Here is a 22,769-nt window from a genome sequence, read left to right as displayed (position 1 = left end):
TAAAATGTCGAGGAACTTAGTGAACTGTTAAGCGACTTAATCACTCAGTTCAGATAACTAAAGTCTTAGACTCAAGAAGGGCTAACTACCCTTTATTTCATTAAAAATAAGATGAACAGTTGGCCTTTTCCTCGGGCTTTCAGCAAAGCCTCTAATTGGGCTTAAACTCAAAATAAGAACTAAATTGGAACTAATTAAAAGACTTAACCGAAGCTAATACAATTAGTAACATGGTTAGCCCTTAATGTAAACTAGCCGGCGCTGTCGAAAGGCACGTAATAAACGGCCGAGCATAACAGCTTCTAGAGGGATTTTGTCCGAAGCAAAACACGCGCTACTCAGGATTCCTAACGCTATCTCACGAAGTATGTTGAACCTTCCTTAAAATACTATTTCTATCGCCCCCATATATGTCTTCAGGGCTCATTGGGGGAGGTACCTCACAACTGGTAACAATGTTCGGAATTTAAAGTCGGTTATTACGGTGAGTTACAGAAACTAATACACAAAAGCAGAGGCTATTTTGTGCATTCAACTAGACCATAGGTTGCCAACGGGGGCGGTAATAACCTGCTTTTTGTTTTGAACATATTTACCAGTTCTGACGTTGGTTCCTGTAAACCTTAAGCAGAATCTGTTTGCACCGCATGTACATAGTTCTTACAAGTTGAACGCACCTAGTTGTTTTATCCTGCAACAGGAGAAAATAGCTTCAAGCGATTTTAATATGTGAGCGGTGCTACTTGGGGTACTAAACATTAAATATTAATAAAATATTTATCATACTTCTTAACGATTTTAAGAACAATTTTAATTTTTTTAAATGACTCATTTCATAATTTTCATATCATTTTACTGCCGTGTATTCTAAGTGTGAATTTATTCATTTTATGCCAGTAAATGAGTAAACTTTAGCTTTCTATCGTTTGAAAAGAAGTAAGAAACCTAATTTTTTAAACAGTATTTTAATTAAATGTATACAGCTTTTCTAAATGTTTCCTTTTACTTTCATTATCCTAAGTATTTACACGTATTATATCGATTCAATTTTCTTGTTACAGCCTAGAGGGCTTCATTTCCAATTTCTTAAAATTAATTTCTAGGTGAGAATGCAACAATTTCCAATTCCGGCTCACAAAGAAGTCACTCCCTCGGAAAAACAACATGAGCATTATCTCATTTTTCTACCATGGTGCATTGCCTATGGTTTTTTATTTTTCATGATCAGTCTTATCAAGAAAGTAACTGAGGAGAAAGCAAATGGATCTAAAGTAAGGAATTTTAAAATATATATATTTTATAAATTGACGTTCTATTTTACTCTGGTTTGTTAAATAATATATGTGAATTCATTGTTTTTTCAAAGCATGGTATATTTCATAAGTAGGAGCTCTAGGCATTTGTAGAAAATATGGCGCAGATCGTTTTTCTTTAAGCCTGACAATACTTATTGGTTAGCCGGGTAGAGATGATGGTTGATCTTTACATTATGGTAACTTGGCGATTTTTTGGCGAAAATTTGGCAACCAACTCTCCTACAGCAACTCTCTATTTTTTTTTCCCCGCCGCCATTTTGTCTTCACGAAGTAAAGACATGTTTCTTTTCTTTTTATCTACTGAACACTTCTTCCAACAATCTAGTAGCCGAATTACACTTATGCTAGAAATTTTATCAAACAAAACTGCTTAATCATGACAAATATTCACTGCAAAATTGGGAAAAAGTGCACAATACCATACTCCTTACGCGTTTTTCAAAATAACACATACACATAAACCATGTACACGCCGACTTATTTTTACTTAAAAAAACATCCCAGAATTGCACAAAAATGGCATTGCGCACACTCTTCACTATATCCATGTACACTGCTTTTTTCTGATAAATTAGAAAAATTTCACGAAAATACATGACAATTTTCTCAATCTTTAAACCCGGTAAAAAGAACATATATGAAATTACCTGATCGCGAAAAAGTATTTACCCTTTCCAAATATGAACATTTCCACATATAAAATAAATAAAATATCCAAAAACTTTTACCTCTAAATCATCTATTACATTATACACGTCTCCAACGAATTCATACCGCAAGCATTTACAAATACTTAGTATCAAATATTTAAATTATTTCTATGCACGTTTACTTCAACTTAAACGTATACCAAATTCCTACAAACATAAAATTCACAAAATAACTATCATTTAATTAAAATATAATTAAATTCAAAAACACTACTTAAAATATAAATGAGCACATACATTAAATTAATAAAAATTACCTTACAATCCTAATTACTTTAAACTAAATCATTGCTAATAACAATTTTCCCAATAATACCAAATTCCTTTACTTCCACCTTACATTTAGAACAATGCATAAAAATAATATCCACAAATAATTAAAAATACTAACTTACCTAATCTTCTTCAGAATCTTGATTACGTGTCCGATAAACTTTTCTTTAGTTACGGCCATGGGATCCAAAAATTCACGAACACTGTTTCACACAACACAGAATAAACCAAATACAAAATTTCCAGATTTTTTCCCGATTTCCCCCCTTTTCCGATTAAAGAACCGTAATTCGTCCATTAATATCACATGACATATCCCATGATCTCTCATTTCCCTCACACAAAATAATGCGTAATCGGAACTGAGTACTGCTCACATTATTACCAAAGTCCCAGGTAGTAACCTTTATCGCCTCCAAAATGTCGCCAAACTACCAGTTACCATATTGTAAAGATCAACCGAGATGATAAATCGCCAGATGTGGCCATGACATAGCAAATGAAGATAGTCTTCTATTATGAATATCCTGCATATTTTTATTTATGCAGATCCTGTATGCCACGTCTCATTTTGAAAAACGTACAGTAAGGGTACCTTAGGTTAGTATAATAGAAAATCCGAAAGGAATTTTCGTTTTTGTAAAAAGAGCAAAAATATTGAAAATTTAATAATATTCTTTAATTTTAGGTAATTAATAATTAGAAAATCCGAAAATATATTATAATATATATTTATATTAAAAGTCCGAAAATAATTTTTGTTTCTGCCGAAAAATTATCAAAAATATTGTCGCATCCATCATTTCAGGAAATTCAGTAATTTCAGATCTGATTAAAAAAGTGTCCTAATTAGTTACAAAGAACTGTATAACAAAATTACATATGGCTTCGTAATTTAAATACATGAGGTTGGCAATTTAAAACCCTCACCATAATTCCTCACCCGAAGAAACCTCAGTTTCTGACAATATCTTGGCAAACAAAAAAGAAATACGAACATTAATAGTTTTCTTCCCTGATGGTGAAATTGTTAAATCAAATCCCGACCGTTTCTCATATGTTCTCCAGAGGCAGAAAGCCATAGTGTACTTTTCATTTGTTGACTAATTTAATCCAGCATTTCTCAAATGTCGGTTCGTGACCTGGCACTGGATCACGAAAGTAAAATATCGGATCGCAGATAAACTTAATGAAATTATTAGCTTTACATATTATAGTAACATAAAACTATATTGTAGTTTGTCAACAGATGACATCGAAATTTAATAATTAAGTGTATTCATACTAGATTACACATAACATTGAAATTATCGTTAATGAATTTATTTTTCAATTTAGTTCCTATTTCTGTGTTATATGTGGTCCACTTGATTAGGCTTGACTGGAGAACGACAGCAGACGTAGCCAATTTTTTTGTACAAGAGTGCTTAATAAATAAATATCTGGTGGTAGTCGCTGGTATACGAAAAGTGAAACCAGTGTTTATTTAAAAATAAAAGAAATATAGTACTTGTGAGTGTAAGTTTTAATGAATACTGTGCCATTTTGTATGAAAATGTTGCATCTTATTATTGAATTAAACTAATAGAACGATATTCTAAATTTAAACTTTTGGATTAAAGTTTCAAAATATTTAATGTTCTTTTAAAATTTGAGCTCTTTTAATAGAGTGGCAAATTTATTACATTAATATTAGAATATTTATATTATAAAATTTAAGCTCTCTTGTATTAGAATGGCAAATTTATTACGTTGATATTAGAATATTTCTATTATAAAATTTGAGCTCTTGTATTACAGAACCAAATCAAGAATTTTGTTGTATGAATCAAGTTAGAGGATTGAATTTTTTTTTTATTTACTTTAGTATAATTTATTAAGAGCAAGCTTCGCAGGTTTTTGTTTATCGGAAAGCACATAAGTTTTATTGCATTCAGTGTTTTAGAAAAAAAAAGTACGTTGTGTCATGCTTGAATTTCTAATAAAAAAAAGGCTAAATTGAGCACGCTGATTTGAATTTTTGAGTATTAACTAAAAGCCTTTTAAAATTAATTTTGAAAATGCTGTCAAAGAGTTTTCTATTTATAAACATGACATTTCTTGCCAAGGATAGAAAACAAGATTTAATAGAAGTAACCGAAGAATTAGGTGAGGAATTGCCGCTAATTAGTAAGATCCCAGAAATTAAAAAAATAATCCCTGTAAGTCAGTTTTACGATGAGGAAGAAATCAAATTAATTCTATACCGAATAATTGCAGAACGACTGGCTCAGGAAGCGAAAGAAGGACGTCTGGCTCGAAAAGCAAGGGCATAAGAATTGGAAATAAAGCGGCTTGAAATTGAAAATCGAGTAATACGATCTAGAAAATCAACAGCGAATATAGTAGAATCGAGCAACAAAATCCAGCGTTCACAAATTATTCCAAAGTTCGACGAAAAAAGGGTTGAAATAGAACTATATTTGATAAATTTTGAGAGTAAAGCTGAAATGGCTCAGGTTCCTAAGAAAGATTGGCTGGCTTATCTTTTGGGTGTTTTACCCACCGAAATCTCCAATATGTTAGCCAGAGAACCATCTGAAGATGCGACTAAGTACGAATATGTGAAAACTCTAATCGTAAGAAGATATAAACTTAACAGTGAAAGGCTGAAACAGTTCTTTAATCTACATAAAAAAACTCCTGAAAAATCTTAGAGAAATTATGCTCATGAATATTATAGTTATTTTTTGGAGTGGATTGCGGATTTAGAAATTAAGACATTTGAGAAGCTGAAATATTTAATAGTTACCGAACAAGATAAATATTGGGTTCCCATGGAAGTAAAGGATCATTTTCGCGACCAATGGATGAAATTAAAAACTCCATATGAGCTAGCAGAAAAATTATACGAGTATGAGAGTATCAAACAGAGCTTTAAGAGGGAAAATCCTAGAAAACAGGTTTGAAACTTCAAGAAAGTCATCAAAACATGAACAAAATGCAAAGTGGTTATCATAATAGACATTATCCTAAAGAAATCTCGAAAGATTTTAATCCTAAACCTATAATTAGGACATAATGTACTAATAAAATTCATGAAAGGAAATTTGAGAAACGGAGACAACCTCTTTGTTATGAATGCGGATTATACTCGCATATTCGACCTATTTGTGATAAATCCAAGCAGAATTTAGAAAGTGTAGAATCCAATGAAACTGTACCCTCAAATGAATTATAGTTTTAAAGATATTATGGCACCATATACCAGCCTAGATAAAGTAAATGGCTATAAAATGCCCATACATAGAGATACCGGTGCAACTTTGATTTAATTTGCCAAAAGTATGTGCAGCCTTACGGGTGAGACCGTGTGGATAGGAACACCTCTGAAAGAACATCCAGTGTGCTTACCTTTGGCTGAGGTACAGCTTGAATGTGATCTTGGTCATATAATAACAAAGGCTGCAGTCTCAAAAGATTCATTAGATCAAGGAAGGTATCTTCTAGGTAACAAAACTGCTGCATTATTTGAAGAAGCAAAACTGGATGAAGAAATTCAAATTCATATGATAAACGCCGTACAAACTCGTGCTCAACAGCGACGACCAAAAGAAGCGGAAAATCTGGTCTCAACAAATGAGTTAAATTCTGAAATTGAACTTTACGACAAAGACACGTTGACTGGGAATGAAAGTTTGCCACCTGTGAACTATGAACGCTCAGAACTAGATCTGATAAAGGCCTCTCCAGAAATATTTATATAAGAACAGAAGGAGAGCTTCGAATGGAAGCCGATTTATGAAGAAGCTAAAATGAAATCTTCTAAGTGTACCAGGTATATGTTTAAAAAAGCAGTTGATGACTATTTGTCATGAAGAAACTACAGCTCATCTTGGTGCAGCAAAGACGAAAGATTCATTATTCAAAAATTTTATTGGCCAAATTGTTACAAAGATGCTGAGAATTTTGTTAAAACTTTTGACAAATGTCAAAGAATTGGAAAACTGCAAGATAAAAAGAAAGCACCTATGAAAATTGTCCCTGTTATCACAGAAATATTTTCAAAAATAAATGTTGACGCTTGTGGGCCTCTGCCCGTGACACCTTCAGGAAATAAGTATCTTATAACTGCAATCTGCATGTCTTCAAAATATCCGGATGCAGTTCCTGTCGCAAATCTTTGTTCAACCACGATTGTTGATGTGTTCCTTCAAAATTTTAGTCGAATGGGATTTCCAAAGGAGATCCAAACCGATCAAGCTACATCTTTTACGAGTGCGCTGACATCGAATATCCTAGAAAAATTCGGAATTAAAGTTGTAAGAAGTTTTGTTTACCACCCAAAAAGCAATCCTGTAGAGAGGATGCATAGAATTTTAAAAAGAATTCTTCGAGTCCTATATCTAGAATCTGGTCCGGACTGGGATAAAATCTTACCTCATGCTGTATTTGCTTTTCGAACGACTCACTACAGTACCGATTTCTCGCCCGCAGATTTAGTTCATAGCAGAAACATAAGAACTCCAATTATGCTATTGTACGAAAAATTATCTGGTAAAGAAAAGGAAGAAAATACAGTAGTGGACTATATTTTTGAACTTATGAATCGAATGAGGAAATGTCAAGAACTTGCTGTCCAGCATATGGAAGAAGCCAAAGAAAGGCCAAAAGTGTGGTATGCTCGCACAGCCGTAGAACGTAAATTTCAAGAAGTATACTTAGTTCTAATTGTAGCTCCATCGAAACCAAACAAACTATCAGTTAAATGGGTAGGTCCTGGAAAAATAGTTCAATAATGATCAGAGACAAATTATGTAGTCGGGTTTCCCGAGAAAAGTAAAACTCAGGTGTAGCACATTAATATGCTGAAACTGTATTTTCAACGAGCAGAAAATATTAACTTGCTATGTTTAGAAGATAGGATAAACGGCTATGAAGATGAAATACCGAGTCTAAATTATGGCGCAGATACTGAAATGTCTGAAGTTTTGCAACGCATCCAGTTGACTTCATTATTATCTGAAGACCCAACGAAAAGATTTAAAGCAGTTGATATGCAAGTATTTCTGTACTATCTCAAATGAAGCAAGATGTACTGACCTTTAACATAATATAGAATTAGAGGCAGAAAGACCAATATGCGCAAAACCTTATCGGATGTCCGCCAGACAAACCGTGATTTTAAAAATGAAATTAGTAAACCAAAATCGGATATAAGTAATAGCTCTTAACCTGGTTTTTGATCTTTTGAGCTTCAAAAGAGAGTAATTGAAAATTACTTAGCTTTTAATCCTTTATTGACACATTATAACAATCACAAGACACATCTTATACATATAGCTACATTCTAAAGGCGACCCTGTTCAATCTGAACTGCAGAAATAAGGCTAACAAACCTGGTGTTAAATTCGGACCGGGGTTCAGACAGTCGTTAAGGGAAATGGATTTTGCTACACTGGAAGTTGAATTCACTTTTATCTGGAGACCAACGAAAAGATTTAAAGCAGTTGATATACAAGTATTTCTGTATTATCCCTAATGAAGCAAGATGTACTGACCTTACCGAACATAATATAGAATTAGAAGCAGAAAGACCAATATGCGCAAAACTTTATCGGATGTCTGCCACACAAACCGAGATTTTAAAAACGGAAGTAGAAAAGAAGATAAAACTCAAAGTAATAGAAATAAGTGAATCGAATTTTACCTCTCCACTCATACTGGTTGAAGTTCCTGGAAAAGAGGCAAGACCATGCATTGATTACCGTCGCTTGAACAAGGCAACTAAGACACAATATTTTCCCTTGCCAAACATTGAACTTTTAGTGGAAAAAGTGTCATCTGCAAGATGTATAATTGTTCTAGATCTTACTCGAGGTTATTGGCAGATCCCAACGCACCAGCGTTACGATGCTTTTGTAACAAGTTTTGAAACATTTAAACCCTTAAGGTTACCTTTTGGGCTAAAAAATGCACCATATGATTTTAGCCGCTTGATAGCAGGATTATTAAGAAACTGTGAAGAATTTGTTGTAACCTATAATAACGATGTTGCAGTAGTTTCGCAAACCTGGGAAGAACATTTGAAGCACTAAACCTACGATAAAAACACAATTCCGGTCATTTTTAGGACTTGCGGGGTATTATCAGAATTTTCTGTGATTTCTGCGCCACTGACAGATTTGTTAAAAGGAGAATGTTGCAAATCAACCATAAATTGGACTGATGACTGCCAAAACGCTTTTGATGATCTCAAGAAACGGTTAACACAAAATCGAGTCTTATATATTTTGAATCTTTCTCAACCATTTATCGTTTAGTGTGACGCTTCGAATATTGGTATTGGCGTTGTATTATCACAGATAAATGCTAAAGATGAAGAACATCCAATAATATTTCTTAGCAAAATGTTTTCACCTGCTGAACAGAAGTACAATACAATTGAAAGGGAGTGTTCTGTCATTGTCTTTGCAGTAGAAAAGTTAAAATTCTACTTAGATGGACCTTATAAGTTCATTATTCAGACTGATCATAAGTCTCTAGTATGGTTGGATAAAAACACTGGGACTAATCCTAAACTATTATGATGGGCTTTGATCTTACAACCTTTTAACTATGAATTGCGCATAGAAAGGGGAAGCACCATCAAAATGCTAACAGTTTGTCGTTGTATCCAAACATCTCACAACTAAAAATATACATTCTAGGGAGTTTAAAACTTCATTGTTTAAATTTTTGTAATATTAGAGTATTACATTTTATATGTTTATTTAAACTTGACATCTTTTTCTTGTAAAAAAAATTAATGTATTTAAACTGAACATTTTCTTGAAAGTTCTATCAATTTGAAAGAAAAACTTTTCTTCAAAAAGTTCCCCGTGAGGGAACAACAACAAACTCTTATAACTGTTCCTGCTACTGAAAGCAACGGCGGTGTTTTGTAACGATTGCTGCCAGTAAGTGGGTTTGAACCCACGCTTCTAAACACCCCGTCATCTCACTCCGGATTAGGCAGGAGGAGACAGGTGCTAACTACCAAAGTGGCCAAAAGCCAGTAGTCTAAAACAAGGCAGAGCACGTCAGCTGAGCAAAAGGGCCTCAAAAAAAAAAAAAAAAAAAAAAAAAAAAAGAGTCAAGTGGCTAAAAGAGGATGGGGTGCCTTTCGGCTAAAAAGGGAAGAAGCAAAATGCTAAACCTGGTCTAAGAAGGGGAGAGCCATCATGACTAAAAAAGAAGGAAAACAGGCGAAATGAAGCAAAACCTATCGACTTAAAGGAGCTGAAAGGGAAGGCTAAACGGCGAAAGGGAAAGAGAAAGCTTAAAACAAAAAAGGGGGAAAGTCATGACGGCTGAAACAGGAAGTGAAGGGACGGCCAGTGAGGTTACAATGCTAGCGTAATTTAGGCGAAAAAAGACTTTTTACATAAATGAACAATTAATTAAAGCAGAGTAAAATTAAAATAAACATATATACAAACAAAATAATAATCATAACAAATAAATAATAACGAAATAATAAATAATAATAACAATAAACAACAATAATAACAAATTAATAGAAAAATTCAAATAAACATATAAACAGATATACAATTTGCTGCAGGTGTAAGTAAGCACTATAGTGACTAAATAACTGAACATTACATTGAAGTGAATGGAAAGAAAACTAACAATCAGAATGACATAAACATTGTAGGATTAATGATAAACAATAAACAATAAAGTCTGAGTCGTTTACATGTATAAGTGTAATAATTGATTTCATGGCATTAAGAGTAGAATAACATTTTGCCAATGTTCTCAGCGAAGGCAATGGTGATGGAAAAAGAGATGTTCTTTCTTTTACTGTTATTGGACAAGACGTGATGTAATGGAAATCTTCTGCAAGCTCTCCACTTGTCCCACAGCCACATCTTGTGTTCTATGAAATCTTTGAATATATTGCGAAAATTTACCATGATTTGTCAAGACTTGATTTAAAATGTGATCTGATTGTATACGAGAGCGAGAAACTTGTGGGATAAAGGCATAAGTGGAACGTCCTGTAGAGTCCTCACCCATCTTTACTGCCATGTTTTAAGTGATTGTTGCAGGATTTTATGTTTGGCCGAAATTTCTGAAAGTGGCACTTTAACATCTATCTGATCTTGTTGTGTTACTCTTTTTGCTTCGGAATCTGCTCTTTCGTTCCCTGCGATTCCAATGTGAGGTTTAGTCCAATTAAGCTCTAGAGAATGTGAATCTAAAAGTGTTTTTATGATTTCTTTTAGGCAAAGAATACTTATTTTCGTAATTTTATCACTATTTAAACTTTGAAGGGAACTACGGCTATTTGTAAAAATACGATAGGAATGTTGTTAGCTATTGTGAAACCTATCCAGATGAGTGCCTTTTTTAAAGCAAGAATCTCTGCTTGGAACACTTAAGCCGTATCATTTAATCTATAAATTTCTGAATGAACATAAAAAACAATCAGTTCAATTTTTTAAATTCCTCTGTCCTTCTATCCACGACAACACCTAAAACGCTATTTCCGCTGCATAGAAGTCCATGACATGCATCAGCCGTTTCAACACGCGTGCTCTTCTGATATCTCCTTTCATTTTCTGTGATTGATTCTTGTGAAATAAGATGCCAGCATTCTGTCGCCATGGCTGCTCATAGATAGCCATTAATTAAACCTTTGGACAGTTGTTCCTATCAATCAAAATGGCTTCTAAGCGACTGCACGATCCAAATTCCGGGATGACACTAATCACACTTTGATCTTCTTCCATTTTTCTCAATGATTCAGCATCAGGTTAATTGGTCTAGATCAGTGGTGTCTAACCGATTTTGCCTTATTGGCTACTTTTAAAGTCTGCCGTACCTTGCCGGCACGTGGTGTTTTATTGTTTGCAAAAGTAACAATTTAATGAAAATATATCATTTTTGCTGGATGATTTTTGTGTTTCTTAATAATAAAGAAAATTAATATGAACTTAACAAAAAAAAAAAAAAAAAAAAAAACTGAAGAAAATCCATTAGTAAAACGCAAATGTAATGTACGTTCAAACTAATTTTATTTCATTTTAAAAAATAAAGAAAAGCACATATCATTAACAGAAAATGTAACTGTTAAATTGTCAAATATCTCATTAAGTGATTAATTTGCATTAATGAGGTATTTGATTACTAATATTTCTCGACAATTTATTAACATTTGGCGTATATTCTGATACACAGCACGCCAGCTCCATGTTGTTTTTCACATGCTCTAAAGTCAGCATATTATTGCACGTACAGAGGCTGTTCACACATTTTTTAGACGATGTATATTGTATTCACAAAACTAAATTACATAAAATTCTTGTGTTTTAAATCTTCTATTTGACATCCCTTATTCTGAATCCCATTCCTCCCGAACAGTTTTCCAGAGTCCTGTTAGGGTTTTGGGACAACGTTTGGATAATGCAGTTTTTAAAACTCCGAAAGCACAAAAATCCATATGTGACACATCGGGAGATTTAGTAGGGATATCAGTGAAGGGTATGGCCTTGATACCAGTTTTTTGTTCCATTTCTTTTAGGAAATTTACAGTGGATTTTGATGTGTGACTGCTAGCTTTGTCCTAATGGAGTCTCACAAATTGATGGCACTGTGGGGAAAGCGATGGTATTTCATTCAGAAAAATTGGCGATAAAATAAGTTTCTGATAGTATTTGGAGTTAATCTTGACATTTTTTTGCACTCTCTTTATTTTTAACTTGCCATTATAAGAAAAACCAGCAACAATCATGAATCCCTTAGAAAAATTTTCTTACGATTCTTTGAACCATGTACTTAAATTTTTTTCTCCCCTTTTATGATAATAAATGCCTCTTTGTTTGTTACAATCATTTAAATACACCCATGCTTCATCTATTGTGACAATTGTTTTCTATTTTTCTTTGGATAAGTGTTTCTCATATAAAATTCTGCAGCGTGTCCTGCGTTGACCGATATACTTTGGAAGAAGACGATGTACATTGCGTTTTTTCGCTTTCTTAAGATTTAAATCAACGTTTATCATTTTGTTTACAGCTTCAACCGAGCATTTTAATGACTGAAAATGCTTTAACCGAGCATTTTAATTTTATTTTCAACCGAGCAACTGTCCTTTGACTAGGGGGATTTTCTTTTAACATTAAACAACGTACCTTTGCAATAGTCGAAGATGTCCGTTTTTTCCTTGGCTACTTGTTTGGAATTTTTGTCCCACTTGAGGCTCCAATTTGGCGTTTGTTTCCTTTCTTGTTGATGATATTACTTATCGACGCTTTAGATATCACAAAACCATGACTCTCACATCGTTTTTGGATAACGGAGTATGCATATTTCTCTTCGGAAAGAGCGTAAATGTAGCCTTCGAACCACTGCTTTGTTAAATTCGCCATTTTGAATAAAAGCAAAATTTTCAAACCACAGACAGTAATTTTGACTTTTAAAAACATAGTACAATTGCAATTACTTCTTTTGCAGCAAACGAATTTTTATTACCGCTTACCAAAATCGTCTAAAAAATGTGCGAACAGCCTCTGTACGTTGTATTGTTTTAAGTCGTAAAGAAGCCTACTGCTGCCTGCCCACAAAGTTGTATTCACCTAAAATAGTTTTCCCTGTTAGTGAACGCCGTTGTATTTAATAAAGTCCATTAATTAAAAAACTTCATACCTTTATATTTTGTGTGCATTTGAGTGTTATATCAATAAGAAGAGTAGTAATCTATTTAGCTTCCAATTTGTTAAGAAAACAAAATTTTTCCATTGATAAAGACACTTATCTCTAATTCCAAGAAACTATTTTTTGCGAGCAATAAAATGGGCTGCATATAAAACATGTCTTGGAATCTCCTTTTCTATTCTAAGTAATAAAGGGATTCTTAGATTTAAAGGGATTCTTCAACATTCTTAGATGGATCATACTCAAGAATAAAGTCCGGGTCTAGTATGAGGGTAAATGATGAAATATAATGATATTCTTTTTCTAATAGGCTGTTCTTCAACAAATCGATTTTAGCCTGAAAATCGGATATTAAGCTCATCATTTCCGATATCTTTTTTTTTAAGCAGGGTTTTTAGGTTATTGAGTTTTGCAGTGATATCGATTGAAAATGTCAAGTCAGCAAGCCACTCCATGCCATTCCAGATTTCGGTCGTAGTTGTCTTTTGATATGAGAAAATTTTTAATCTTAGCATTCCAACACACCTTGTTAAAACGTTTCTTTGACTCAGTCGCTTGACTTCTGAGACTGAGATATTTACCGGTCAGATTTTCTTGATGCATTGATGCATTCTCTTGAGTGCATGGAATTAAATTTGGAAAATGTGTCATCCTGCTTACAAAGCCAATAAACTTAGCTTTTTTCGTTATTATAGCCGGCGCAAAAGCAGTTATGATCGCGACGAGGTTTTTTTTTATTGGTAAGTTTTCTAAGTTTTAACTGCGTCATACATGTCTTGCCTTTGAGTGTGTTTTTACAATGTCAACATAATCAACAATGTTTCTTTCACGGAAAGATCAGGCAATACCATTGTCGTGAACATCATAAGTTGCGGTGAGTCAGTAACATCAATGGGTTTATCAAACTACAGGTAAAAATACGTAGGGTTTTCGAAATCAGATATTATCTATGCATAGATATCATTCGACATATCGTCCATCCGCCTTGCCACCATGTTTCGTGACAGAGGCAGATTTGTTAGCTGAGATTATTTAATTTTTGTTTTCAAATTCGTGAAATAAAGACTTTTACATTGCTCTTACATTACATTATTAATTAACATAGCTGGCTTTATAAGTGTCCAGTTTGAATATGCCTTTTTATGTGCTGCAAGTTTTATGTAACTTATTTTGTGAAGGATGATTTTGTATGATTCTTTGCTTCATTTTTTAGGGTAAAAAGACTGCTTTTTGAGCTTTTAAGAAAAATTTATTTCATTGATTTAACTTTATATAAATGAAACTTGCGAATATGTGAACACAAATGCAAAACGTGACGTGTAATTGTAACTTTTTATGGTTGCATTTTATATTAAGATTAGAGTAAACGTTTTGTAGGATGGCGATATTGTGATTGTGGCTGGCGGCGCCTAAAGATAGAATTGCAGGATATTAGGCGTCTGCAAGCTACGGGTTGGACACCGCTGGTCTCGATGTTGTCTATGGGACGGTGTGTTGGACAACCAGCTTGTTCGCTGAGATTTTAAACCATATCGAAGTGTTAGTCTCAGTGGCCTTATCCACTCAGTTATTAGTCCTTTTATTAGCAAACGTTTCATTCGCTAATTAATAATAATGACGCATTCTCAGTTGTCTGCTTTTGTGCACTGCTTTCAGAAAGAAATAATGAGTACTTAAAAATTATGTCGCGCATACGACAAAAACTAATTATAATTTTTTGCATCTCGAAATTAGATGTATTGTTCTCGCTATGAGAATTTCGTGGCTTGGAGAATGATTGCGGCAATTTCTTAGCGTAAAATTTGTATTGCGAGTTTCATGTGCAAACGATTTAGTGTAAAAAATATCGAATAATCTAATATTTTATTCTTCTTAAGTAAGGATAGGATGTTATAGCAAACTAGGATAGGGTATTATAACAAATTAATTTTATTTTTTTGCCCCCAGCTCGTTTGGCATTGTTACTTTGAACAACTCATTTGAAATCTATGATTTTATTACTCTGTGCCTTGAATGTTTAGGTACTGATCCTTAAAATCGGATACCTGTCTTAATTTTTTAAATTCAGACTATTACGGGTTTTAAACTGGAATTTTATTACGAAGGTCAGATTGTATTTTTTTTAAATATGAGTGATTTTTTATGTAATTTAATTTTTTGACTACCTAAAAAATGATTTGTAGAGCTTTATAGTAAGTTCTTGAAATACAATCGGAAGTTTTCAAATTTTAGATTTTTAAATACTTTTCTGTTAAATGCCCTTCAACAAACACTACTTGATTTTAAAACTTTTGTATAATAATCCTAGAAAGAAAACCGAGCCACTTAAAATATTTTTAAATTTAAAAAGAATAGAAAAACAAATAAAAGCTTTGGTAATGATAATTAAAAAAAAAATATGGCTTTTTATCATTAGAAATGACTGTCGAAGACTCTTTCTTAAATTTTGTATTGTTACATTACTCTGACTTATCTTCTGTGCAGTTTGATAAACATTGCCAAAGTGCGAATTCAAATTGTTTTCCTCTTATTTACTGTACATTTCAAACAGTTTTCCGCATTTTGCCATTTCTTGAACGCATAAGATGGTTTATTTATCTCAGCCGCCCAACCGGTATTGCGATTAACAGCGCTGACTGCCATATCGAAGGGCCCGGGTTTGAATCCCGGAGAAGGCATGGATGTTTGCAAATGTATAGTGTCTGGGCGGCATGGGGGAACTCTAAATATGCAGTGAGCCGAAATTCCTCTCGAGAGGTTAGTGAGGGATGGGAGACCCTCGGATCCATCAAAATTAGGGGTGGAACCGAGGAAGGTTGTACTGTTACCTGTATGGTTGTCAACCAGCTACTGGCGCAGGTCTTGCACTTCTTGCCACCATGAATTTTATGGACTTGTGCTAATGTTACTGCTAGACAAGTGAGATAAGTCACAACAAAAACAACGGAGCATACATTAAATCATTCCGTCATTGCTTAACTAAATGAGTAATAAAAAGACAATAAATGTACTTTTTAGTGGTTTTTAATTTTTTTATCGCTGAATAATACATCTGATTGACAAAATTTCAGTTACATTTAATACGACATATATTTGATAGTTATGCATATTTGAAACATTATGGGGATGTATGAAAGGTGTTCTATCGCCATAATTAAGGCACACTGCGAAAAAAAAGGGGGAGGGACGGTTTTTATATCTTCTGTTCTACCGCTTCGATTCGCGAAATTCAAATTGCGTTTTGCATGTCTCTAAAGCGCGACTTAGAATATATATTAGATTTATGTATAACATTGCTCTAACATTGGTATTCTGACAAAAAATCGGACTTTTTCTGAAATAACAAACCAATTTTTTTTCCATATTTCGATTCTACGATCAAATTATGCCTAAATATAAATTTTGTAATTTTGATGCGAAATTTACGGAGAAATTGAAAAATTTATCTTGGCACATTTTTTTTCAGTTAGAGCCAAGAAAGTTTCACTTGGCGAACTTCTTAATTTATTGCAACCTATTTTCCTTTCCTTTTCTTCATTTGTCCACGAGCGGGAAAAAAAAAAAAAAATCATCGTTCGTACATTCAGATAATTTTAACAAAGTGCATAAACCACATTTTCGTTATTATCGCTTATAATAAATACGCCAAATTTCAAAATGTAAATTCCCGTATATCTTAGAAGGTTTTGAATAAAAAACTCTTTTTTTTTTTTTTTTTTTTTTTTTTTTTTTTTGTAGGTTTGCTTAGAAATACATCTACCTTAAGATGACAGCAGAAATTTTATAGTTTATAATTCAAAATTGTTTTCAAAATATATAAAAATTATTTAAAAATACAAATTTTAAAACTAAATCATAAAATTAGGCGAATTTTATTTGGTATGATTTTAAATTTCGAAATATGAAAGGAAGAATCAAATAAGTTTAATAAAAAGAAGAGAGATTAAATATATATCAAATTCAATTAACATTGAGGAACTAAAATTTTGAGAGCTGATTTTTTAAAAACTATTCGGGCGATTTCTGCCAAACTTGGCACCTTGGCATAATTTGAATCGTAGAATCGAAACATGGCATAACATTTCAGGAAAAGTCCGATTTTGGGTAAAAATACCTATATTAGAACAATAATATATATGTATATATATAAATGTAATGTATGTCCTAAGTCGCGCTATCGAGACATGAAAAACGCAAGTTGAATTTCGTCAACTGGCCCAGTAGAACGGGAGATATAGAACTGTCTTCCCATTTTTTTCCTCGCAGTGTACCTCGAATCAGACTAGTTCTATCGCCTTATACCTCGAACAAGAATAACTTTTAATTGTGTTGATGTTCCTAAGCACTTTAACAAGTGAATGAAATACGATATTTTACTAATACAGCTGTTTGTCAGCATTTAAAATAGATTCAATTTGTAGTATATTCAGTTGATATTTTTTACGAATATATGCGCCATTATTGCAATTATTAATAAAAGATATATTTTATATCATATCTTACGAGTTTGGGCTCAGAATTGTTCAGTTTCTGGTTTATTTTAAATTTTACCTTACAATGGTTTTAAAATATAATTTGGAGTAAGATAAAATCCATGTTTTGGTAATTATTCGGAAACTATAGAATGCAAATTAAAGCGTAACATTTAAAATACTGGCAGAACAGAAAATTCACTTCTTTTTATTAATTTTATTATTATTATTATTATTATTATTATTATTATCTGTAATAATAATTGTAAAGATCTGTTTTACACCTAATCAGTGTAAAGGAGATGTTAAATCATGCTCATTGCTAATGTGTTTGGAAATATTAGGCCTACCTGACGTTGAAAGTTATGTAGTGAAGCAACAAATAAAGTACCAATACTGATCCTCTTGCTTGTATTTTATACTAATATTGACCCCTTGCTTATATTTTATATCAAATATTCTTTCGTTTCTTTTTTGCGTAGGAACTTTTAAAGATGATGGGCATGACTGATGGTTTCTATTGGTGTAGTACATTTGCAGATTATTTTGGAGTTGGTGCCATAATGATATTAATAATTACCACAGTATACAAGAGTCCACTAAAATGTGATCATGTTTATGTGAGCCATTCTAATTTCTTCTTGCTTCTGGTGTTGTTGCTCCTGTTCTTGGTTAATTTGATATTATTTTCTATGGCATTTACTACATTCTTCAACCGAGGTAAGATTTATATTCTCAGATTTTTCCAGATGCAATATTATGTTCTCAGAAGCTTATTTCTTTACTAAATGTATCGATTATTGCGACATACTTATTAGTAAAAATAATTGCTTTGTATAATGGTACATGAATATTACTTCAAACTGGTGATAGAAATAATTTTACATGGTAGTTACAAATTTGTTGCATATTGTTTAATCATATGGATTATGATTGTTTTCACATGTTTGTTTGATTCAGTATTTTGTGTTTTGAAGTTCTACAGTTTTTTCAGTCAGTTTTGTGATGTTTACATTTCGTGCAAGGAATTCATTTTTCATATAGCATATTATTGCACAGAGTTCGCATTTGCTTCAATGCTATGAATATGCATGTTGTAGTGCAGTTACATTAATTTCAATTTTTTAAAATTTATTTTATGATTGAACAAGTACTTAATTATTACATACACAGTTCTGTTTACGATTTACGCTATCGTATGTTTCGCTAGTTGTAATATAACTGGTTGTGAGAGAAACTGGGAGGGATTGTGTTATATGGAGGCACATAACTCTTTCCCTTTTGCTCCTAAGAACTCTATTATTTTTTGTATTTTTATTGGAAGGTGCCTACTTGCTGTTGCATATCTTAAAAAATGATGCTGGTTCTGAGTTGTTTTTTTTTAAGATGTAGTTTCTCTGTTATGGGACAATCAGAAATGTAGTGTTCTGGATCGCCCGTATCTCCACATACCAATGTGTCACTTTCAGAGGGGTTTCTTTCATAGAAATATGTAAAGAAGGGCCATGTCCAGTAATATACCAATTTATGTAAGGGTTAATGCTATTGTTCTTTTCTTTGACGCTTGGTATAAATCTAACATCTCTTCTGCCTTGTTGTGCGTTTTGCCACCAGTATTCCCATCTTTTAATCATTATCTCATTTAATGATTTCTTAATTTGGGATTTAAGGAATGGGATGGTAGTTGGAATAGAGTTTTGATTGCTTGCTGCTACTTTGGGTGTGCTTTCTGCTACTTTTGTATTGGGGTTTCTTAATCAAGAGTTAATTAATTGTCTGATAGTAGGTGATTAGTGTGCTTGGTTTGCAATTGCGTGTATGCTTGATAAGGAATCTGTTTTGATTTTCACTGCAGGCAAGTTATTACTGATGCTACAGGATTACGTTTTGGATTGCCAGTGCTACTTGCTTGAAAAAACTGTGTTATTGCTATTTAGATGATATTTGAAAATTATCGGCTGTTGGTATATTTGATGTATTATTATGGCACATTCAACTCCTTCTTCATTTTAGAGCCATCTGTAAATATTTCCGTATTGAATATTTCTTCGGTGTTGTCGTTGTGGTTGAATCTAAGTCGAATATTTGGTTCTATAGTGGGATGAATTTCGTAAGGGGTTTTCGGTTACTCATAGTTGTTGGACTTGAAGTGGATATCATCTATTGTGGAATCTTTCTTTAGTCATAGAACTCTATGTGTGGTTACACTTTTTTTCCGCTGTAAGGAAAATGGGAGGGATTTTTGTAAGCGCATACAGGAATGTATTGAAAGTCGTTCTATAGCTCCTTGAAATAGTAAATAGAAATGGCCTTTGAATCGCCTAAAGTTTTGTAATTTTTCTTATATTTAGAGGAAAGTCCAAATTGCGCAACCGTAAAGAGCAATTTTTTTCAATTACTGTATTGAATAAAATTTTATGTAGATGCAGGCTCAATCCACAGTTAAACCCCTGCATTCTTCTGAACTTTTTGCCGCTAGTTGCATTTTTTTCTGGAAAATGTCTTAGATGAGGTATCCAGTTGAATTTGTGGTCGATAATGATTCCAAGAAATTTCGTCTGTTTGAATACTTTGACCTTTTCTCCATTTATGGTGAATTTTGAAGTTTTCGTAATATATTGTCCTGGTTTATTGAAGACTATTGCGTGAAATTTTTCTGTCGACAGTGAACGTTTTTGCTTTTGGCAAAGTTTGTTGAAGACGCCGAGGCTTTCATTAACATTTTTATCATGATTTCCTTTGTTCTTCCACTGATGACAAACGCCGCGTTGTCGGCAAACGCTATGGCTTTGGTATGGTAAGACCATACATGGGATATGATCTTGTTAAAAGTTAAGTCTCCAAGATCAGCACTTAGGCATGATCCTTGCGGTCAGTCGCGTTGTTGTGTTCTTTCCACTAATCTACTATTACGCAGATTATGTTTTTCCTCTTATTGAGGCAATCTTCATGGATACTGTAGATATTTTGGGAGCATTCGATATCCCTCAGTGCCTGTTTGACTGCAGGCTGCAGGCCACCACAGGGAGTCGAATGCTTTCCTTACGTCCAAGCAAAAAGGAAAGAGTGTAAGATATTGACAAATAATGGCCCTTTCAAAAATCTTTCCGACTGCTGGAAGGAGATTTATAAACTGTATGCCTCTGTATTTCCAGAGTCTTTTTCTTTTTACTGAATAGGATAACTTGGCCTACTTTAAGGATGTCTAGAAAACTCTTAATTGTAAACATTGGTTAAATAGGTCCTTTATTATGCTGGGATATTTATTTGCAGGTTGATATCTATGTTACATAAGCCATCGGGTCCTGGCGCTTTCCTTTTCTGTAGTTTCTTTATAATGGAATTGATCTTCTTTCCTGTGAATAGCGGGTCATTTTCCTCGTTTGAAAGCTGGTATCATCCCGTAGTGTCCTCTTTTTCTAATAACATCGTGAGGATTTTCATGACATTTTCGATAAAATTTATGTGGCTACAGCTACATCTATGATTTCATTTGAAGATCAGCATGTATAACCGTATTACGTTAAACTACTGTGCATTTAAGATAATTTTTAATACTTTATTTTGGAAATAATATAAAATTTGTGGATTAGAACTTGCAGGTGCAACCCAGGCAGATACTGAGTATAGTAGCATCGGCCTGATCGTCTGTAGATATAGTATTCTCTTGGTATTGGTGGCGAGGTGTGACTTTCTGTTTATGATAGGGTAAATACTCGTAAGTAATGCTTTATGGGCTTTGTCTTGTATATTGGTGATGTGATTTCAGAAGGAAAGCCTTTCATCCATATAAACACCTAGATACTTGAAAGTATTCGCTTTTGGAACATATGAATATCTCCAGTGTTGTGCCTGAGAGAGTATTTACAAAAGTAAATAACGCGACCCTTTTGTTCATTCATTTTTATTTTCCAAGCTTTATATTATAGAGAGATGTAGTTTACAAATTCTTGTAGTACGTTTCTAGTATGACTTATAGACTTTGTCAGTATAGCTGAGTCATCGGGTTAAATGTATAAAACAATAGTATTCTTTTTAAGAATGTCATTCATGAATAGGCTAAATAACAGAGGAGTAAAAACCTTGGGAAAGCCTGCTTTTAATTTCCCTTCACGTTGCAAGGTTATTGCAGATTTTTACTTGGAGAAGGATCTTTCAGTAAGATAACTGTATATCAGTAGGATATTGTCCACTGGACGGTTAACAGATATGAGTTTGGTAAGCAAGCCATAATGCCAAATCTTATCAATCGGCTTCTCGATGTTCCGAAAAATTCCAACCGCAGTTTCTTTCTTATTTAAGTTGTTACAAATAAATTTAGTAATTCTTAAGATTTGCTGAACAGTGAAGAAAGCTTTTCGGAATCCGAATTGGTACTCTTTGATAGTATTATTTTCAGTAATGTAGACACATACTTATTTCTTCGAATAATTACGCCATTGCTGGTAAGAGACTTGTTGGATTGAGATTTTGACGTAAATTTCTGTTCTTTCCTGGTTTCCTGATTGCATGCTTCTATGGAGTTGGAAAATATTTAAATTTGATGCATGCATTTATGATCTTAATTAAAAAAACTTTTGCGTGTTTAGAAAGTTCTTTCAGTGTTTTATTGTTGATGTTGCCATTCTCGAAGCCTTCTTGGCATTGACATAGTGAATAATATTCATTTACCTGAACGAGGCAAGATTACTTGTCCTTCCGATTCGTAGCAAAACGCAGTATCTGTTGCTCTATTGGTGCTTACTTCTAACTCTACATTATTTTTTGACGTGAGATAGTAGTCTTTAACATGGTTCATTATGTTAATGCCATTCGCATGCTGAAAATCATTTTCTGTGATTTACTGCTTATACGCAGATGGGAAAATATTTGTGATATCGGCTACGTTATGTATTTTGATGTTATGATTAGTGATTGGGCCAATAGTGGACTGATTTCTATTGAGAGATTTTGCTAGCTTCCACGAGGAAAATTTTTTTTGGAGTCGAATTGAATTCGCAGTTTTAGCGTATACAAATGGAGTCTTGCTTAATGCTATTTGGCTATCATTTCTGTGTGGAAATAAACACAAAAATGCCAATTTTTATGCAGTCTGGGGATTAAGAAACCAAATTTTTATGACTTCTGTAAATTTTATATGTTATGGGCGTTTTGTAGCAACAATTATTTTTTTGTAGTAAGTGTTATAATATTATTATTACTAATTAAGTGCAATAATAAATAATACGAAATTAAATTTTGAGAGTACTAGTTGTTCTAGCAATATATACATAAATATATAAATACACAATGTTAAACACGGTGTAATCAAACAT

The 22,769-nt window shown here is 33.1% G+C and overlaps 1 protein-coding gene and 1 long non-coding RNA gene across 3 annotated transcripts in view; one reads left to right on the top strand and one right to left on the bottom strand.

Annotated features, from left to right (window-relative positions):
• The window catches only part of LOC146996320 (uncharacterized), a 57,665-nt gene extending 54,941 nt beyond the window's left edge, over window positions 1-2,724 (bottom strand). Inside the window, exon 1 of the long non-coding RNA XR_015042184.1 lies at window positions 2,422-2,724. This is a non-coding gene — a long non-coding RNA (uncharacterized LOC146996320). The remainder of the gene's footprint in view (window positions 1-2,421) is intronic.
• LOC118186703 (phospholipid-transporting ATPase ABCA3-like) overlaps window positions 1-22,769 on the top strand; it is a 169,668-nt gene that overhangs the window by 50,101 nt on the left and 96,798 nt on the right. For both annotated transcript variants that reach the window (XM_085820732.1, XM_085820733.1), the window contains 2 exons: window positions 1,104-1,271; window positions 17,937-18,174. In XM_085820732.1, coding sequence (XP_085676858.1) covers window positions 1,104-1,271; window positions 17,937-18,174 — 406 coding nt within the window. The remainder of the gene's footprint in view (window positions 1-1,103; window positions 1,272-17,936; window positions 18,175-22,769) is intronic.

Source organism: Stegodyphus dumicola, chromosome 7 (genome assembly GCF_044657685.1).
Source record: "Stegodyphus dumicola isolate Sdum_Otavi_A_Nest chromosome 7, ASM4465768v1".
In the NCBI taxonomy this organism is placed as follows: domain Eukaryota; kingdom Metazoa; phylum Arthropoda; class Arachnida; order Araneae; family Eresidae; genus Stegodyphus; species Stegodyphus dumicola.
Note: the sequence above shows the minus strand (reverse complement) of the source record. Positions and strands in the feature narration are given on the sequence as shown.